This window comes from Polistes fuscatus, unplaced genomic scaffold, assembly GCF_010416935.1.
Source record: "Polistes fuscatus isolate 324 unplaced genomic scaffold, CU_Pfus_HIC Scaffold2, whole genome shotgun sequence".
NCBI lineage: Eukaryota > Metazoa > Arthropoda > Insecta > Hymenoptera > Vespidae > Polistes > Polistes fuscatus.
In genome coordinates this window covers 10766462-10788480 of record NW_025113096.1, presented here as the reverse complement: position 1 = coordinate 10788480, position 22019 = coordinate 10766462, and the positions used below count along the sequence as shown (strand labels likewise).

The following is a 22019-nucleotide window of genomic DNA, read 5'->3' as shown; positions in this document are numbered from 1 at the left end:
CGTTGTAGCCCTCGTCGTCCTCGGCGGTGTCTTCAGCGGTGTCCTCGGCCCGCACAGCACACCGGTATTGGGACAGGGGGTCGGAGGTCGGCTAGGAGGTTGTCGTCTTGGGGGCAATGCCGGTGGCAGTGGGGCCGACGATGATAGCACCAGAGCCGCCAGAGGCAGCGCCGAACGCGACTCTGAGTTTAAGGTATCCACACTTTCGACACTTTTATTTCGCGCACCAACTAACACTTCTTTCTTCCTTCTCTTCTGAAAACACTTCTCCTTTTTCCACGATCCCTAGCAGTATCGTCTATTTAATCCACTTCGACAGCAGAAAGTATCGATTCTTCGTCGGAAAGAGTAAAGAAAAATAAAGGAAGGAGGAAAAAAGAGTCAAAAGAGAGTGAAAGAGAGAAAGAGAGAGAAAGAGAGAGAGGGAGAAAGAAAGAGAGAGAGAGAGAGAGAGAGAGAGCAAACGAATGGAAGTAAAAGAAAATATAAAAGGCAGCAGCAACACCAGGGAGTTCCTTGCCGTCGTTGTCGACGCGCTGCTTCGCGACTCCCGCGCTCGTCTTCTTCTTCTTCTTCCTCTCCTCCTCCTCCTCCTCCTTCTCCTCTTCTTCTTCTTCTTCCTCTTCTTTTACTACTACTACTACTGTTGTTTCTCTCTTTTCTCTCCCTCGTTTTCGTCGTCCTTCTCGCCCTCTTCCACCGCTTCTTCCTCCTCCACCTTTTTCTTCTTCTTTTTCTTCCTTCTCCTCCTCGTACTCCTCCTCTTCCTACCCCTCTTCTCTCTTATACCACGAGCTCTCGCACGCAGTTCGAAGAAACTCGCGCGATTTATCTTTCCTCCTTCTTCCACCTTTCTCCTCCTTCCGCAGTCGTCACAACGTCACTGCACGCTGACACATACGTACTTCCTTCGTCTCTTCACCGATGAAGAAGAGCCGCCGCCGCCGACGTCGACGACGACGACGACGACCAACGTTGAAACAAACCGAGATGAGGCGAGTCGAAAGAGTCGAGAGTGTATACACGACGACCGATCGTCCTCACGGCACGTTTTTCCCCTTTCCTTCTGCCACACTCTTTCTCACTCTATCTCATTCCTTCCTCTATTTATTTCTTTCTCACTCTCGGTATCCTGTCGGCGCGCACACACGTCGTTGGTTGGTACTATGTATGTCTCGAAAAAGTGTATATACGGTCGTATCGTGTCGTGTAGATCGCGCAGCGCACACGTTAAAAACGAGTAGAAGAAGCAGACCGAACGTACGTACGAACGTGGATCGTCAAACATATAAACGACGAATAGAAATATTCCTTCTCTTTCTCTCTTTATTTATCTCTATCTCTCTTTCCTTTTTCTCTTTTTTCTTATTCTTTAGCAGTAATATGTACAAGCACGAGAGACAACGAAACGACGTCAGTAGAGATCGAAGAAAGAAGGAACGAACGAACGAACGAACGAACGAACGAACTTACGAGCGACACACGCGCCTTACATCCTAACAACGACCGACGCTCTGCGGCTTCTCCTCGCGCACTGAGCCAAGACACGCGCGCGGCTCTCACTCCGGCCAACGATTCTTTCTTTCTTTTTCTTTTTATCTCTCTCTCTCTCTCTCTATCTCTTTCGCTCGCTCCCTTGCGCACCCCTCCCGCGCAGCACTCTCTCGCTCGCAGCGCACTCTCTCTCTCGCTCTGCCAAACAGCAGCGCATTCGTGACGACGACGACGACGACGACGACGATGAGGACGACGAGGATTATTATCGAGAAGAAGAGAGAAAAACAGTGTGAGAGAGAGAGAGAGGAAGGGAGGGGAGAGAAGAGAGAGAGAGAGAGAGAGAGAGTAACCGCGACGAGAGGAGAGGCGACCGAATCTCGCGTAGGTCGTCTGCCAGTAAACAGGCTCCTTCATTCACTGCTTATTTTATACGGGCGGTTTCCCCTATACTCTCCACAGAAATAGCCAGCCCGTTCTGTCCTCTTTGCACGCATGCGGCTAGATACCTTTTCCCTTCTCTTCTTCTTTTCTTTCACACTCCCGCATTCGTGTCACGCGGTTCGCACCTCGAACGAGCTACGGCAACGTTCTACCACCACCGTCGCCGATCTTCTCGCTGGTGGATCGTCAACGAGCAGAAGATAGTACTGCTCGCTGTTCTCTCTGACACGCATTCTTCCTTCTCTCTTTCTCTTTATTTATTTCTTTTTTACACGCGTCTTTTACTTTCGTCGCGATGACGACAACAACGACGACGACGACGACGACAACAATGATAAGGAAAAGCCAAAGCAAGAACGACGCCGCGTTTTAACAAGAACAACAACAACAACTCGACGACGACAACAACGACGACGACGACGACGACGAGGACGACGAGGACGACGGAGCTCGTCCAACCGCAAGATCGAGACTGCCACCGGCGCAGCCAGGTACGTCGCACGCGCTCTGTTCGCCCTCCGATCTCTCTCTCTTTCTTTCTCTTTCTCTCTGTCTCTCTCTCTCTCTTTATTTCTTCCTTTCTTTCTTTCTTTCTCCTTTTCCGTAATTTCTTATCGAATCTCCAAACTCTACTTTGTCGCGTTATCTTCCGATTCTGACGAGAGACTCTCTTCTGACCATGAGTATAGACAAGCAAGATGTAACAAGCGCGCTCGCGCCGTGACGACACTACGCGAGAAAAGAAAGATCTTTCTCTCTTTCTCTCTCTCTCTTCTATCTCATTCTTTTTCTTCTTTAGAGTAGAACGCGATGCGGCGTGTGCGTGCGTGGCCGATTGGCGCGGTGCTCGCGCCTCCGTTGCGGGGTAACCGCGCTAGTTCTATGTTTTTGCTTTTTTGTATTGACCGACCACACACACGCACGCACACACACACACGCAAGTGTGTGTGCGGCCGAACGAGCTCGCGTGAGGGCACGCGCGGGACGACCGCCGAGAGACGTCTATCTGTCGTTAACACCAGTAGCCGAGAGAATGAAAGAGAGAGAGAGAGAGAGAGACAGAGAAAGAGAAAGAGATCAACCAAGTAGGAGAAAGATCGGGATAGAATGAGTTTCTCGAAAGGGCCAAGGAATAAAAGATGAAGAAGAGAGAAAGAATCGAAGAAAAATAAAAGATAAGGAAGAAGAGAGAGGCCAATCTGGCTTGCGTCAAGTTACGGTGATAGAAAAAGAAAGAACATAGTCTCCCACGCGCGAAAGAGACAACGAAGCGAGCGAGAAAGATTCAGTTAGTCTCGTTGGCAGCCATGTTGCCATAGCTCGTGCGGTCCAGGCACGTATGTATATAATCTCTTCAAGCAGCAACCGGAATCCTACTTACAATTTTTCATTTACCTGATTGATTGTCTCTATTATATGTTCATCTCCTATTCTGTCCGTTACGTTGATCAAATGAATTCCTTATCTAAAAAGTTTATCTTCTCTCGATTCGATGATCGACCTGTTACCAAATAACATGGCGGTCTACTACTCGAGGACTCGATATCCACAAACGATGCGACTTTCAGCGCGTAAAAATGACTATATCCGTTCCTTTCCCTTTCCCTCTTTTCTCCTTCCCTATCTCTTTCTCTCTTTCTGGATGCAGCCGGCTACACTCAACACTGCTGCTTAACATTGCAATGCATTGCGGATTCTCTGTTCATTCCTGCTGTGCCCTGCCGCGAAACTCGAACGTGCGGTGATGCCTCTGCGGCCGATACGCGAGGGGATAGAAGAGGGGGAGTGTGTTCGTATACGCTTGTGCGCATGCGCACCAAACATCAACGAGCGTCACTAGTTTACCGCCCGCAACCGCACAACGCCACGAAACACCGCACAATTTTTTCTCTCTCTTTCCCCTCTTCCAAGCCAGACACGATACTTCATTCATACTCGGTATTGTGCTTGCCAGGGCCGGCCCAAAAGCTCATCGGAACCCTTTAATATCCGATCTATCTTATTTGCTAATTTTGACGATTTTTTTGCTCCTTTTTTTATTCATATACTTATTTTTGTTAAATACATTTTTTTATTACAAGAAAAATAGATAATAAAAATGTTTGGCTGTTTATTAACATAATCAAAGTATAATAACATTGTTACTTTCGTTGTTGCACAAGACGTTAAAAGTCGAAAAATAATTGTGAAGAGAAATAATCCCTTGTGTCCTCTCTACACCGACTAAGCTTTCCCCACATGTCGGGGATACTCGGTTCTCTTCGTAAACGTCCGTCGACTACATCCTCTTGCGTCCTCGTCGTTCTCATTTTACAACTCTTAGGTTCTTTCCTTTCCTCTCTTTCTTTCTTTCTCTCTTTCGCTCTGTTCCATTTGGCTCCGTCTTTCGTTCCGTGCACGCACGTATCTTTCGTGCCGTCCGTTCTAAGCCAGACTGCGAACGTAAACCGTTCTTTCTTTATTCCACCTTTGAATTATCGTCTTCTTTTTCTTATTTTCTTTCTATCTTCATTGCAATTTTGTTTGAAAGATGAAAACGAACAGTAAGGAAGAGAGAGAGAAAAGAATACTCACGGAATTCTAAATTCTACCTAATCATTAGCATCTAGAGCAAACAAAATATCATTAATAATTTATTCTTTCCTAGTTTCTCAATTACGTTGAAATAATTATTTTCAGGACGTACAAATGTTATTTCGATATTTCGTCATACCGAAGGAAAAAGAAAAGAACGATGAAAAATTTTCTTGTTTGTAATAGAATGAGATACGAGTCGTTTACGAATCATCTCGCTTCATCTAATAAAACGAAGAGCATAATCAAAGAGCTACCATACACGCGTCAAACACGTATATTCATACACATACATATGCATACACTTACGACACGTATATACGTGTATGTGCATTCATGGGAAGGTACTCAAGGTCCCTATAGAGAGTATTGAATTACTTTCTCTCTCTATCTCTCTCAATTCTTCGTGAATTCGATACCAATGTATGAACCTGCCTTATTGTGACCACTCGAATGATCGAATGATCAAGACTAACAAAGAAGACGATGACGTTTCGAAACTTATCTCCTTTATGATCGATATTGATTTCACCTTAAAAACATAACTTACGTTTTTTTTTCATCCTCGAGAATATAAATAATCTCCTCTTACATTTTTGGTGATCGTAAAAGTTTGTAACTTTAAATACGCTATAATTTAAAAATGGCGGCAAACTGGATCCTTTACTGTTATTCGTCTAACCTAAGAAGACGTGCAAAAGAAACACAGCATACATACTACTACGGGCGTGGCAATGCGAATCGCGTGCACCGTTTCCCTCGGGAGGATATCCGGTGTGGAAACGTTCTATTCCCCTCTCCCCTCGTTCACCCTTTCACGATGTACGATTATCCTCCCCTTCGTCCTCCGTCACCTTTCCTCGTTCTCCTTTCTTGGCGCTTCGTGTTACTACTTATCGTTTATATATTATATTTATATATAAGTATGAGTATATACATATATGTATGTATGAATTCATATGTGTATATATACATGCATCTAATATGTATTTATATGTTTGATTAATGGGACATGTGTATATTTGTATAAATGTATGTATGCATGTATGTGTATATCTGTGTGTATAAGTTAGTTGAGTTGTTTTCGATTTGAATAGTTCATAAATTAATTAATTAAATTATCTATATAAAAATCATGTAGATCATGTAAAGAAGCAGTATGGATATGTGTGACATTCTTATCAATTGTATAGTTGGAAGCGTTTTAAAATGACATACTTTTTGAATATTTATACTTGGTATATGATGAAAGGTCATCCAATTACTCGACTATTCTAAGAAGGAAAGATATATGGAGAGACACAGAAAGAGGGAAAGAGAGAGGGAGAGAAAAAGAAAGAAAGAGATAGAAGGAAGTGGCGGTACATCGAGGAAAAAGAACAATCGTGGATTTCATCGGGTGTATCTTCGTGGCATCGCTTTCAGGAATTGTGCGGTTTAATTGCCTAATTAACCGCAACGCGCAGGCGGATCGTAAAGAAGCCGTTATTTAAGAGAAAATGAGAGAGAAAAGTTACGTGTACGCGCTAAACATTTCTCTTCTTTCTCCTTTACTTCACATCAAATTAAAGTTCGCGCAGTATTTTTCTATTTTCATGCATCAAATTAATTAGGAAAACAATTTAAAAAAAAAAAAAGAAGACTGATCTATATATCTCTCGTAATAATAAATAAACCACAAACAGCGATGAATTAAATATTAATGCAGTTGAAATCAAAAGTGTTAGGACACGGTAATATGATAAATAAAATGTAAAGTATAATAGAAAAAGAAAAATCATGGTCGTGTTGGGTCTCTTATCGTTTCCGGTTCGTGGCTTCGAGATTTCTGCTTTTAGAACTCGACTCGAGTCGATTCTTTATGACGTCTCCTTTAGTAAGAGAGAAAGAGAGATATATAAAAAGAGAAGTAAAGAAAAGGAGAGAGAAAATCCATACGTTCCTAGAAAATAAAAAAAACTAGCATAATATATCTTCTTGGCGTGAATGAGAAAAGTAAATACTAAATCGAAGAGTTATTTAGAAATATATATACGTAATTGTAGAAAAGAATCGAGAAAGAGAGAGAGAGCCATATATAAATATATATAGGATTAAAGATAGTAAAAGAGAGGGAGGTGATGGGGGGGGAGCTGGGTAGTGGAGTGAAGAGAGGATACGTAGAAGGACGAACGTAACTACTCTTCTATCTACGCGATCTCCCGTGACCTAAGTCACAATGAACAACACAACATACACTTGGAATCGTACAAACAAACGGATATACGATATGCCGGATACGTGTACGCGCGTATGTCACATATAGACAAGGAGAGAGGGATAACTTGCAGTCGCATGAATGACTCGAAATGACGTGTGTTCATTGAGCGAGCCGTGCCATGCCGACTTGCTGCTCTCTCTCTCTCTCTCTCTCTCTCTTTTACTCTCTCGGTTCTTCTCTCGCAGCAAGGACACGGCATATATTCCGAGCGTTCCAGCAATGGGCACAAACCGCACGATTATTTTTTTTTTCTCTCTTTTACTATTTACTACACTTTACTCTTCTTCTTTTCTTTTTTCTTTTTTTTTTATCGTCGGATAATATTTTTCATTTATATCAATTATAAAAATGATATTTCTGTATCGGAAGTGACTGTCAAATGTGAAAGTCAATGTGTAAATGTATCAAAAGTAAAAGTCAATTTTTAATCAGGTTCATTCTTTCAGTAATTTTCTTGAAAAAAAAAAAAAGATTAAAATAAAATTGAAATAAATATAAAATTGATGTGACGATTGTTGGATTATTGAAGTGGAGATAAAAATGTTTTTTTCTCTATATTTTTTAAAGATTAGAGATCTCATTGAACTCGAATGAAGATAGTAGTATCGAGAAAATATCATCTATCTCTAGAGAATAATTCTAGAAGAACGAAATTCAGATCTCAATGTTTTTCTCGCATCGTAGTTAAATGGAACAACACGAACGGCGTGTACCATTTCCGCCGGTAATCACATTTTACTCGGTCAGCTGCAACGGTCTAGCGCGTGCATAACTTGTTCGCGTTCGACGTTTACTTGTATACTTTAATAGTCACGGTTAGCTATCAATTCTCTCTCTTTCTTTTTATTTTTTCTAATAAAATGTAAAATAGAACAAAAAAATACAGGAAACTGACAAAGATTTCATAAAGAAACGAAAAAAGAAAAAAAAAAATAGACGGAAAGATGAAAATAAAAAAAAGAAATATAAAAATAGTTCGGTTACATTAATCAACTAATTAATATGTACCAATAATTATTTATGACACTTGATTGAGTTGAAAAATAAAAATAAAATTAATTTAATGTCATATATATATAAATATTTGTATAATATAAAATGAAATCATAAGATATATTTATTATGGTATAAATAAAATGAATCTAAAATAAATCGTAAGATCAATGTTATCAATATCTCGACATACAATTAGTCCACTATCATAATTAGCAGCACAAATGACTTACATAATCTCTTTCGTTGTAAGCTTGGCCAAGAATGAACGACGTGATCTCAACGTCAACGATGACGACAACGACGACGGACATCCGTCCGTTCGTTCGTTCGTTCGTTCGTTCATTCTCGAATAACAATCTCGAAGTAGCAATAGTATAGCTAGCTATAGTATATCTAGCTAGCTATCGAGAAAGCATACGTGTTTATCTAGCCAATCGATTTCCTGAAGAAGTTCTCGTTCGATGCAGGTGCTGACAACGACAAGAAGGTGAAAAATATTCGAATGCTGAAAAGGGTGGTGTTTTATGCCAATCGAGCAAACGCTTCGTTTTACTCCAAAACAAACACTTTCCTAATGCCAACTATACATTATAATATTATAGCATTTAAATATACGCTTTTGGCCAAAATTATTTGATCATCTTAGAAAATAATAAAAAGTTGACTCAAATGAAAACTTTTCAACTCACCTTCGTATTTCTTTCATTCATCCTGCAAATTTTGCAATTATTGTATGTACAATACTAATAGTACAGGTAGTGAATAAATATAAAATATATACAAATAGATAGATGCATCATTTTATTGCGAAACACGTACTCTTTATTATTATCCTCGCATTCATTTACTTGGTTGATTTATACAAAGGGAGTACATATATAAAACACATTAATTCCTTTTTTTGTTTGTTTCATCAATTTACTTCTTCTTCATTTTCTTCTTACCCACCCAACCCCGTTCCTTTTCCTTGTCTTAATCATCCGCTTCCAAGATCTTTCTTTTACATGATTTCTTCTAAATTATTATTATGCATATTTAAACAGTGATTTCATTTTATAAGACTCATATTTTGTATCATATTTTTCTTGCATTTATTCGTCGTAAAGTATGGATTTTTTGTTTATACAGTCATATCGATTCTTTGATTTCTTCTGTCTCTTTCTCTCGCGCGCAAGTACACACACACACACACACGTACATGCACAAGCACACCCTGTCTTTCGAGCTATCTATTTTTCTATCCCCCTTCTTCTTACTTTTTCTATCCGATTTGTTCTCTCTCTCTCTCTCTCTCTTTTTTACTTGCTTGGTTCCTCGCTCTCTCGCTCTATCCCTCGGACTCATACGTGCGTTCTTAGGCGACAAAACCGGAAATACGTCGAAGAGAATTTATACCAGACACGCTCCTCTCTTCCAAGAATGATCGTGAGTATCAAGGCAAGTTTATAGGCGAGTCCGACGCGCAACGACGACTCCTCAAGCTTTACTTCTCTCTCTCTCTCTCTCTCTCTCTCTTTCTTTCTTTCCCTGTATTTCTTTCTTTTTCTTTATTTTTCTCTACGAAGAAGGCACGAAGAACGCGGGGCTTCTCGGTTTTCTTCATCGCCACTTCGTCGTTCGTTATATTTGTTATATCCTTTTCATTTGACTGTCGATGTAATGAGTTTTACCAACGTTACGTTTTTATTCTCCTTCTTATTCCCTTTCTTCCATCTTCTTTTCCTTTTTCTATCTCCTTGTTCTTATTTTTTGTAATTTTTCTTTTTTCTTTTTTTTTTTTATTTGCTTCACATACGGTTTCTCAAAGAGTGAGAGAGATGTATCGTGTGTACCATATGTTTCGTTCGAGACTATGGTCGACGACCGTACGACACACACCCACTCACACACATACAACCCCACATATATATTTACATTCTTACTTACTTGCGTATTCACTCTCTTTCTCTTTCTCTTTATCTTTATCTTTATGAAGTTTTTATTCGTTCTATCTAAATCGCGTCTATCCGTCTCTTTAAGGATTACAACTAACTTTCGGAGCGAATAATACGACGGGGAAGAAAATATGCGAGACGAGGAGAAATACGTCGCGACCATGTTGGCACCTTCATATTGAAAAAGTAGACGAAGATAAATAGAGAGAGAGAGAGAGAGAGAGAAAGAAAGAAAAAAGAAACACAAGTTGACGAGACGATGGAAGTCTTCTCCTCTTCCAGTAAAATCTTTCCTCTTTTTCTCTCTCTCTCTCTCTCTCTCTCTCTCTCTCTCTCTCTTTTTCTCTCTCTCTCTCTCTCTTTCTCCCTCAGCGAATAGACAACTACACGCAGCTATATATTCACCGATCGCAAGAAACTCGACTCGAGTATGTATTCGAATCGTAACGGGGAATCGAGCCAGCAGTAACAGCAAACAGCAACAGCAATACCAACAAAACTTGTTGCTCAGTCAGAGGACACGAAGAAAGCCTGCGCGTGTGCGCGCGCGCGCGTATGTTTGTAAAGAAAAACGCATACGCGATTTCTTCAAGTACGATCGGTTTACCTTTTCATGCTTCATGCGTTCAATTCTTCACCTTCATATTTTACAGATTCATCAATTTTTTCCGGTGAGAGAAAGAGAGAGAGAGAGAGAGACAGAGAGATGTAATACGTATGTATGAATTCAAAGTTTCGTTGATTTTCGAAGACGTTGATCATTGTGATTATGATGAAGATGACGATCATTGGACTAAAGTATTCAATTTTACACGAATTAACAGAGAAAGATTAAAAAAGATATCCTCTCTCTCTCTCTCTCTCTCTTTGTTTTTTAATTTCTTGTATTTGTTTCTTCTTTTGTTTATTCTCTTTTTCTCGTTCAGTTTCTAAGTTTCGGTATCGGACGTTTTCAAAATTACGAACTCGAGGATTGTCGTCTGGACATTGGGCGTCGTCGATGACAATTATTATTATTAATATTGTTATTAAATATTATTCTTGTTTTTTGTTTTTCTTTTTTTCTGTAATGTTCTCAAGGACGAAGATAATATGATATATTATTCTCGCGTGCTAGTTTTTGTCGAGCAAAAATATGTTTGAATATTGCCTCGTCGTCCCTTAAGAATCGGCCAGCCGGTGTATGGTTTGTTAGCGCGCGAGGATCTGCGCAAATTCGAAAGAGTCCTAGAGTATTTGAAATAGTTTCTTTAATTCCACCATTAATTGCCAATCGGTTTTCAACAAATCGTCCCTGAAGTAATCCTTACAGGCATCTATACTTTGTCTGCTTATCTGTAACAAGTACAAGAACAAACATCACAGAGGATTAATTAAGAATATTTATGAGTTATTAACATATGTCCGTGCCGAAAAGCTTATCGATATTTTCTAAAAAGCCCGCGAGAAAAAAAGCTTCTTTAGAAGTGGTCAATTTGTTGCATTACAAAAATTAATTTCTTTGACAAATTTTTTACAATTTTCATTACCATCAAATATATGAACGACGTTATCACGGCAAACGCGTTAATACATAATAATAACATTAATATATCGTTATAAGATAAATAAATATCATGAAAAAAGAGAAAAAAGGGGAAGAAGAAAGAAAGAATTCGTGGAATTCGAAAAAAATGTTTATTCCCTTTTTTAGCGTTCCCTTCTTTCCCATTCTTTTTTTTTTCTTTCCTTTTTATCTTTCCACAAGGCACATTTTTTATATCCGTTTTCCCCTACTTTCGAAAATCGTTCGAATAGCTTTTCGCCAAAGAGATGCTCTCGCAGCGCATACGGTTCATTCAGTAACGTGACGCTTTACAACTGTTTCCGCCCCCACTCTCGGCCGGAAGTCCCGTTTCATTCATGGATCGGTCACAATGGTGGTTTTACGCAGCCACGCCCCTTCTCTACCTCTCTCACCCCCCGTGCCGCACCGAACGCCGGCAAGGCGTTCGCGCTCACTCGCTCCCCCCCTCCCTCCACCCCCCACCACACCATCTCTATTTCTCTCACTTATTTGTTCGTTTGTTCGTCGTACCTTCTCGCACTCTCGCACTACGCTCTCAACTACACTACTACACTACTACACTAGTACACTACTACACAACTACGCTACGCTACGCATGCGAGCTTTCGAACGTGCAGATGTATCCAACGAAGAGAAGAAATACAATGTAGAACATCATCACAATGATAGAGATAAGAGAGTTAAGAAGTCACGAACATTGACATTTCTCTCTCTCTCTCTCTTTTTTTTTTCTCTTCTATTTATCTCAACAGTCGTTTGATTATGTCACACATTTCCGATAAGAACAAATTAGAAAATCTTTTTACGAAAAAGTCTTAACATCAAATTAAACCTCACAAACACATATTGTTCTCTTTCTTTCTTTCTTTACTTTACGTTTCGTTTCTTTTTGTTTATCACATCATTTGAATATATCACGCATTCTCGATAAGAACAATTTGGAAAATTTTTCCACGAAAAAAGTAGATACCACACAAATTAGTTCTAACTTTGTAAATCAGAGTTGCCTGTGTTCGAACAAAATTGACCCCATTACAGTTTGCGGTAATCGTACAGAGTAATGATAATATCACTGTAACTTAAATAATCATGGTTATTTCTAGAAAAAGATGATTCACTGTGATTTAAAAAAAAAAAAAAGAGAAAAAAAAATAACACGTGTTAATGACTAAACTCACCCTAATGGATTGAAAAAAATCGATCAAATTCTATCGAATAAAAGAAATTGATGAAAATAATTGAATTTTCCTTTACATACGAGTAAAAAAGATAAGAGGGAGTAAGAGGGAGAATATTTGGAGACTATGTAATGGGAGAGTGTGTGTATACGTGCTAGGAGGGTGCGAAGTCGTCGCACCACAAATCATCGTGAGAACAAGGTACTTCCGGAATTGATTCTACGAACCAAACGGTAACGACGACTTCCGCTCGCCTAGCGAGCGGCACAAAGGTGCCTGAAGCACGATGAGGAAGAGACGTAGATACACCGAGAGTAAGGGGGAACTTAGTGGGGAAGAGAGGAAAAAAAGAGAGAGAGAGAGAGAGAGGCTAGAGGATAGAGAGTTAAGCAGGCACGCCACATGTACCTTTTCTCTCTCTCTTCCTCTCTCTTTCACTTTACTCGCTGTATCCAAGAACCGACGTGATACCGTTTTCTTCCTTGGGACCTTGGGAAAAGGAGTATAAAAAAAAAACACGAATAAAAAGTACAAGAAGAAGATGATAAAATAGTTTACTTTTCAATTTCCCCTTTTTTCTTTCTGTCACTATTAACATTTCAATTCCTACAAATATTATTTTATTGGAAATCATTGAATTAATTAGCAATAATATCTACAAATTATGAAACGTTATAGAATACCCGAAATAAACGAGAACAAACGAGCTAAATAAATTGAATAGAAACAAAAGTAAGAAGTCAAGAAGGCTGAAATGATTTCCACGAAATCTAATAGTCGAATGAAGAGAAGAGAAAAAGAGAAAGAATGAGAGATAGAAAAACTACGTCCGTCAATCAAGCAAGCCATCATCGTGGATTCTACGATTGGCATTTTTCTCCGTGGTGCATTCAACGCAACAACGCGACGAAAACGACGTTGGTTGCTGTTGCGATAGAAGAATATACACGGTCTCATTGTTCGTTTCATTCTTAAAATGTCATATTGGGTTGCGTTTCGGCCTCTTAAGTCTTTCCACTTGCCAATTAACTGGCCCATATTTAGTCTGCCTTACCCCCCCACACATTATCTTTTAACTTAACCTCAACCTCATCTCCACACCCCCTGCACTCTCATCACTAACATCGTCGATTCTTAACGGATATCTTATTCTCTGACAAGATAAAAGATGGCCCAAGAAGAAAATAAAAAGAAAATAATGATAATGACGAAGATTATGACGATGATGATGATGATGATGACGATGATGATGATGATGAAGAAAGAAAGAGATAGAAGTGGAAGCCTGGAGAAAGGAGGAGGGAAAGAGGAAAGAGACTCGTCGAGCTTCTGCGAAGACCGGAAGCGCTGGCGGACGGCTGATCGCCACCGGACGTGCATCTTCCTTTTTTGATACAGATCTTGCATACTAATTGTAAGTCGAATTTGCACCGAGCCAAAGCCTCGCCTCTTTTTTTTTTCTTTTTTCTTTCTTTCTTTTTCTTTTTCTTCTTTACCTTTTTTCGCCCTACCTCCACCGCCCCCTACCTCCCACCCTCCTATCGTGCGTATTTTTTTTTTACCTTTATATTCTATCCAAAAAGTTATACGAGTAAAATAAGAAGGGAATGAGTGGTTTGTTTTTCTTAAATTTTCAAGACCGAATTTTTAATTTTATTAGGAACGAAGGAATTTTTATTGGTCCGATTTTATTCGCGATTAATTTAAATAATAAAATATTTATTTTTTTTTTTTATATAAAAATTGAGATTTGTTTTCAGATTAGAAAATCTGATAAAATTTTATATTCTTTTTTGTAATGACGGAAGCAAAATGAAAATATATTTTTAATAGGATTTAAAATAAATTTTGTATATATTTAGCAAAGGTCTTGAAAAAAAGTTAAAAGAAAAAAAATGTTTTTGAGTATGCTTACCTTGCTAATGACGAAATCCTTTTCGTCGAAATGACGACCAAACATTTTCGGTGCTTCGCCTGGTATCGGTTCGATCTTGATACACACTTCTTGCCCCTTCCGAGCCGATTCCACTGATTTGTGATTGTATTCTATACTAGAAACAATACCTAACTCGACGAACTGAAAAAATACAAGATCAAGAATATTGATTATCAATCAAATCAAATAAAGGATGGATAATAATTCGCGCCGATTTTTGTAAAAAATCGTTTCGAGTTAACATAAATGAAAGAGAAAATGCGCAGCTGTTTTTGTTTTTATTCAGCAGGCGACGCCTGCCAACATCAGGTTGGCGGAAACGAGCAGAATTATGCGTTTCCCTTCGGTTATATACGCGCGTGTAGATACGCGTTATACGTACACGTCATAAAATAATTCATAAGAGAAGAAAAATGGGAGCAAAAAATATCTAAAAAAAATTAATAATTCAATTGGGGCCAAGTTATTACGCAAACCTTCAATGGTTTGAAATTTAGCTAATTTAGTTTGAAAATCTACACAAGAGAATAGAATAAAAAAAGAAGTAAGTTAAAAAAAACTATTAGTTATATTTTATTTAGTTATATTTTTCTTACAATTAAAACTATATTGAATATTCTTTAATTTATAAACTTAAAATGTAACAATGTATTGGATAGTTGGGGCTAAAACTCGGACCCTAATTTTTCCTCTTTTTTATTATCAATAAATTTATTATCAGTACTGAGGAATAGAAAAATGCGTTGATGGAGAAATCTCGTTGATTTTAAAGTTCCAGATTTTGTGATCGTGCGTTGGAAAGATATGGGGGGAAACGCTTGAGAAAGAGAGAAAAAGAGGAAGAAAGAGAGAGAAAGAGGAGGCAAGGTGTAAAAAAAGGAGGAAGTCTGTGGGCAGTACATGGTACGGCCCGTATAGGACTAGTCTCGCAGCCAATCGGTGGACAATGACCGCTCGGATATGTCTGCTCGTGTATTCCGAAACCCACGCTAAGAGCAACGCGCTATGCCCACTCGATCGTATTCGGTTTGAACGCATTGCGAGAACTTCTTGGTTCGTTGCTAAGGTGCACATTCTCTTTGTCTTTACACCCATTGCTCTCTTTAACGATTTTCTTATTTCACCATTTTTTTTTCTTCATTCAAGATTAAGAGCCTTTAGGAACACACAATTTCTATTTTCCGTAAATAACAAATTTAAGATTTTTTAGTAAAACGTATATTACTATAACTGAATAATTAATTGATTCGTCAATAAATAATAATTCATAATTTCGAAATATTTGTTCTTTAATTTAAGATTAATTATACACATTTTTGTTATACTTAATAAATATGAAATCTGTAGTGGAACATATTGTTGCTCTGAACTGTACAAACACACAATAAGTTAATTCATAAATAAGTGTCATAATAATTATAGTTTATTATCAAGTAAACAATAGTGAATAGGAATTCTATCTTATAAAAAATATCAAAATTTATTGCTATGATATAAAAATAATTGAAAGCTTTTATTGTAGTAAATTTGTTATTTTTGAGAACAATTATTTACGAATCAACTCGATCTAACTCGTATATATGATTCCTCTCTTATTGTTAGTTGGTTAAATTCGATCTAACTCGAATCTATGAATTTATGGATCAACTTGATCTAAATTGAATCATGGAACTATGGGTCAACTCGATCTAACTTTGCTTTATGAATGTATGGATCAACTCGATCTAACTTGAGAGAGCATGGATATATGAATCAACAGTATCTTATTTTAATCTATGGATCAATTTAATCTAACCATAATCTATAGATCTATGGATTATCTCTATCTAACCATAATCTATAGATCTATGGATTAATTATATCCTAACGCGAATGTGTATTTCAATGAATCTAACTCGAATCCTAACTTTAATCTATGTATTTATGGATCGACTTAATCTAACTCGAATCTATAAATTTATGAATCAGCCTAATATAAATAATACTCTTAAAAAAAAAATAATAAACCTTGACCACATGAAATAATACATTTTACGATTATAAAGACAAATAAAAATAAGATACAGCTTTTAAGAAACAACGATATAAAATGAGTTAAATAAACCAAATTCCAATCAAATGGAATATCAACATATTTTTTTCTAACATTCGCTATTCGAAAGATCAATCATTTATTGGCAATAAAATATTTTTTAATAAATCAACAATTCAACCTCGAATGTATCAACTTCAGGTAGTAGTCTGGTAACTTGAGTTCAAAAAATCGAAAATTTTTTTTTTGCTTAATTTGAAAGTGCAATGTCTTGAGAATATACTGTGAAAATTTCAGACAGAAATTCGAAATATTTCGGGAGTTATAACGAGTTTCCTAGAGCGCCTCGGAGTCCAACCGACGTCCGATTGACGTAAGTATAAGTTTACTTAGGAAAATTTGTTGTTGAACTTTAAACGCGTTTTTCTCAAAACATTGTTTTTCTGGTCGGCCCGGGTCCTAACTTTTTTTCTACTGAACCGATTGCTTTCAAATTTTAACAGGCTGTTCTACACACGTATAGTTCTCGTCGGTACTAAAGAGAATTTTTTCCACCCCTAACTTTTTATTTTACAACCCTTTCTTTGCTAAAATAAAAGGACTTTTTTTTTCAAAGTCCGCCATTTTGTGATTTACGCTTGAAATTTAACTTCGGTAGATCCGACCAGAATGAGATGTATATTCTATATTCTATAGATTAAGAATAATCAAGAATATTTGATTTCAGATGACATCAAGAGCCAAAATCACCCGGGCCACCCATGTGCATTTTTTTTGAGGTTCCAACTTCGAGTGACAATAATAATAGTTATAAACTATTAAATTTTTTCAAATAAATTTTTTTTTATATTTTCAATATGTAAATAAAAACACTCTAAATATTCAAGATAATTCATTTTCATTTTCCTATAAAAAACCACCCTCCAAAAAAGTCATGAAAAAAAAGTTACCAGACTACTACCTTCAATCAAAAGTTCTACAAATCATCTCGATATAACAAATAATCTCTCTTCAAAATAAAATTCATATACGTGGGGATGGGTTGAAAAGTTTCGAGCCTTAATATAAAAAAAAAATAAAAAGAAAAAACCAGATTGTTTCTATGTTAAAAGTTGAAAAGTTTTCAACCCACCTGAGTATACTAGGCGAGTAAAGTAAACAAAATTCGCTAGAATATTCTGAGCAAATGAATGAATAGTCGTCGTCAACCTACACAATTAAATAGCAATAGATTTTTTTCTAACATTCACCATTGGAAAGGCCAATCTCCGTTCTATTGGCAAACACCATGATAAACCAAATCAATGCTTTGCTTGGCAAAATATTTCGTAGCGAAAGTTCACTGAATAAGAGGAGGATGATGATGATGAGGAGCAGGAGGAGCAGGAGGAGGAGGAGGAGGAGGAGGAGAGGAAGCCACTCGTTCGCGATAAATGGAAAGAGCAAGGGCTCGTGAACAAGTGGGTGGTTAAGGGATGCGCGCGCACACTTTTCCGTTCGAAACTAACACGCGGTTCTCCTTTCTCAAGCCGCGGCTTTCTGCTTGTCCTCCCACGTGCCAGCAGCAGCACGAGCTTCAAACGCTTAGGAAGAAATAAATCTAAAACGGACGCTCTCTTTCTCGCTCTATCTTTTTCTAACCCACGCTGAGTTAAGTCCAGCAGCAATCAAAGTTAAACAAACAAAATTACGTATATTTCGAACTATTTCGATTATCCTACTATTTTTTGATCCGATCTTCCAATTTTCTTTTTAAGAACCATCGATTATCGGATTATTCAATTTGTGAAAATATTTGATTCAAATGTATGAATATGTGTTGTTTTCTTTTTTTTTTTCTTTAAATGTATGTCAAAGAGTTTTTATTAGAAGTGGGATTTTTGGGGAAGCAATGACAATATTTTCTTTCGTTCCTACGCTTATGCACACCCATCCGAGTACTCATCGGTGACACTCATCCTTCTCTCCTCGTTCAAGTTTTCTCAGTGCTAATGCTATGATAGGGAATGAGAGAGAGAGAGAGAGAGAGAGAGAGAGAGAGAGAGAGAGAGAGAAAGAGAGAGAACGGAAAGGAATCATAGAGACGTAGCACGCATTGGCGTAAACCTATCAATAATTTATGATCTTGCACTTTATTAGTTACAAAAACGCACTAAATTATGAACATTATGAAACTCCAGTTAATTATTATTCATTTCTAGCTAACCATAAGATAATCCCTTGAAAATATTATTTCTTAATTAAAATTATCTCTTGTGTGTGTGAGAAAAAAAAGGAATTATGAATTATATTCATTTTGATCTAATAAAAAAAAAAAAAAAGAAACAACGGAAATGCGAGTGATTGTGTCGATGAAATTTTCAAACCTAACATAGAATGTGTAATATTTTCCAACGAGGACCGAATTAGGTTCTCTCCACAAGTTACAAATTGGTACTTCCTGTTTGATCGGAAGCGCACGTGTTGGTATTTCATTATCGGGATAGGAACGAACTCAATATGTATTAGGAAAAAAGGCTTGGTGGTGAGAGCTAACTAAGTAAGCCAAAATCGAGTCGAACGGGAAGAGAACGGCGTCGTTGACGATGGTGGTGGAGGTGGAGGAGGAGGAGATGGAGGAGAAGATGGTGGTGGTGGTGGCCGTGCCTCGTACAAACTATAAAGCTTTCTAAATCGGTGCGGGTCACGAAAATATACTTCCGGTTCCCGTCTCGCGTGCTAGCTTGCTCGCTACGCCACATCTGCCAGTGAGTATGCCAAGAACGACTTTCCCGATTTTTTCGTTCCTTCTTTTTACGCGACCCTGCCCATCTTTACAAACCAATACACATTCTATAATATTATACACATATACGATTGTATCTATGACAATTAATTTTAACTTATAAAAATATCCAAAATATTGTACGTTACGATGGGTTCACAAGTTTTGAGCCTAACACAGAAACAATTTTTTCTTATCTTTCAAATTTACTTTATAAAAAAATAATCTTCTTCGTTGAAACCTTACAATTTTTCAATCCACCCGTCGTATTTTATTTACATAGTATGATATTGAAAAAAAAAATACTATATGAATTATAGTAATAGGTATAGTATTTGATTTTGTATCTATGTAAAATAGATTATATATGTGTTCCTCGTTGCTAAATAAATCGCTAAGCAATAATTTGTCTTGACCAAGACACAATTCTATCCGACGTTTTATCTCGTTGCTACATGAAGAAGTAACATGCAAAATTTAACCTTGTTGCTACATAAATTATTATATAATATTTTATCTTATTGTTAGATAAAACGTTACAAACTGTAGATATATATATATATATATATATATATATATTTACTACCCAATATATTACGTAACATTTAATCTTGTTGCTAACACAAAATTACCATATAATATTTCATTTCGTTGTCGGATAGTTATTTGTCCAAATTATAAATACAAAGAATAAATGGAAAGAAAAGAGAAACACAAAAAAAAAAAAATTGTATGTAAGAAATAATAAACGATGATATCATTCATCTGACGATTACACGTCAAAGAATTGAAAGAAAATCGTTTTGGTATATCGGATCGATATCGTCGGTTGCTTGTCGCTGGCAAAATTAATTGCAAGCTGGAGAAAAACGATCCATACGACATTGGAAACCTCATATCCGGTCGCGTACTACTACCTTCTCGTTCTCTTCGTCGGACTCTTTCCGCGATAGCATCGTAACCAGCTGTCTGCTTGCTTGCTTGCTGCCTACTCGAAGAAATGCGAACGAACAAGAGAGAGAGAGAAAGAGAGAGAGAGAGAGAGAGAGAGAGAGAGAGAGAGAGAAATAATACCGGAACAGGGCAAAACAGACGTATACAGAAATACATACAGAGGCACTTACTCGCCAACCACATCCCGTCTTTCGGTCTTCCGGTTTGCCTCTACTTTTCATGGAAACGCCTTCTGGCTTCCTTCCGGCCGTATATCATTGCCTAGACGCACGAAACATAGATACCTCTCCTTGCCACGCCTTTCATCCTTACCCTCCACCCCACACCCTTCTTAGCCACCCTCTTCCGTTTTCCTTTTCCCTTTCCTTTTCCTCCAAAGCCCTCTCCCTCGATCGAACGTTCCCATTCACACGAACGTGCCCATAGTATTGGCTTCGTCCGAAAAAGTTTGTGCCGATCTTTTTTATTCGAAAATGCGATATTTTCGATAGTTTTCGATAGTTTTAATAACTCATACGAAGGATGCAAAGTGGTATTTTTTATAGCCGAAAGAACGAACGCTCCTCTTTTAGATTTAGGACGAAAAATTAATTTGCGCGCGTAATATAAATCGACACAAATTTTGTCGGAAAATTCAATAGAATAGAGAGTATAATTTTGTCGTTTAATCAATCATTCGAGAAATCGATCATTTCTTTGATTCCAAAGACCAATTAAATTGATCCATTTTAAGAAGAGTTTATTATATATTAAAAATATTCATCGGCACGAAAATTTTTCGTGCAACCCAACGGCTACACTATTTTCTATCTCTCTGTTTCCCTTTCTGTTTACGTTTGTTTCAAAGGAGGAAATTATAAACGAAGATCGAGCGATTTCTATTGAACAGTTAATACATCATTTTGTTTTCTTTGTTTGAAATCGTTAACAGATAGAATAATTGAACTAGTTTAAAAAGGGAATAAAAAAGTAATAAAATTTAGGTGAATGGAAGTTAGAATTAGTTGAATAAGTAGAGATATGAAGGTACATGATTCTAGATCACAAAGTTAACTTCTAGAGTAGGTCTTTTAAAAGTCGTCGAGGCACGAACACACAACCATCAACGCCGCGCCTAATCGAGACTTCCTCGCTCGCTGTTGCTTGGCTTGCTCGAGCTTAGCGACTTTGATCTTTCCCGGACGGAAATTACTCGTCTCCCGTTCTTTAAGCTTTACGTTTCTTTCTACTCGACAAAAAACTTTACTCCTTTAAAAACATTAATTTAGAAAAACGACGAAGAATAAAAAAGGGAGAAACGATGTAACAAAAATAAAAAAGTTCAACGACGACAATAAAAATTTATCGAACGACATGAAAAAGAAATATATATTTTTTTTTTAATTATCTCTCTCACTCTATTTACCTTAATCATAAGAATGTTATTGGCTATCGTAAAGATTTCCTTTTTTCTCGTAGGACAAAATAAAATAATTGACCGAGCAAGACAAATAAAAATTTAATTGGTTTTTATCTTGTCCAGAAAATAAAATTATTAAAATAGGTGTGTTAGGAAATTTGAATGGGTTAGAAAATCTTTTTGAACGTTATTTTGATCTTGTTGTACGTTTCGTCCCTTTTATTGGGACTTCATCAACAAAAAAAGAAAAGTGTTTGATTACATGTTGTAACATAACGGTTTTAGGACAATGATTTATAAATGTGTAGTTTATTAATAAGAATGTATGTCTTCGAAAAAATATATAAAGACTCGTGAATGAAAACGATCGAGTTGCTGTTGAAGTCCCAATGAAAGGGACGAAACGTACAACAAGATCAAAATAACGTTCAAAAAGATTTTCTAACCCGTCGAAATTTCCCAAGACACCTATTTTAACAAATAAAAA

At 37.3% G+C, this 22019-nt stretch overlaps 1 protein-coding gene and 1 long non-coding RNA gene across 4 annotated transcripts in view; one reads left to right on the top strand and one right to left on the bottom strand.

The window, feature by feature from the left end:
* Positions 1–2241: 2241 nt before the first annotated feature.
* LOC122516780 lies at positions 2242–17432 on the top strand. 3 transcript variants are annotated; one of them, XR_006303667.1, is made up of 4 exons: positions 13055–13861; positions 15156–15449; positions 16713–16788; positions 17143–17432. It is a non-coding gene; the product is annotated as an uncharacterized LOC122516780 (long non-coding RNA). The 3 variants fall into 3 exon arrangements; XR_006303665.1 differs by lacking the exon at positions 13055–13861 and adding an exon at positions 2242–2429 and having other exon boundaries at positions 15156–16788; XR_006303666.1 differs by having other exon boundaries at positions 15156–16788.
* Positions 8547–22019, bottom strand: part of LOC122516778 (eukaryotic translation initiation factor 5B) — a 30884-nt gene continuing 17411 nt past the window's right edge. The window contains exons 15-16 of the mRNA XM_043634893.1: positions 14363–14524; positions 8547–11037 (exon numbers count right to left, since the gene is read on the bottom strand). Of these exons, the coding sequence (XP_043490828.1) occupies positions 10930–11037; positions 14363–14524 (270 nt within the window). The 3' untranslated portion in view covers positions 8547–10929. The remainder of the gene's footprint in view (positions 11038–14362; positions 14525–22019) is intronic.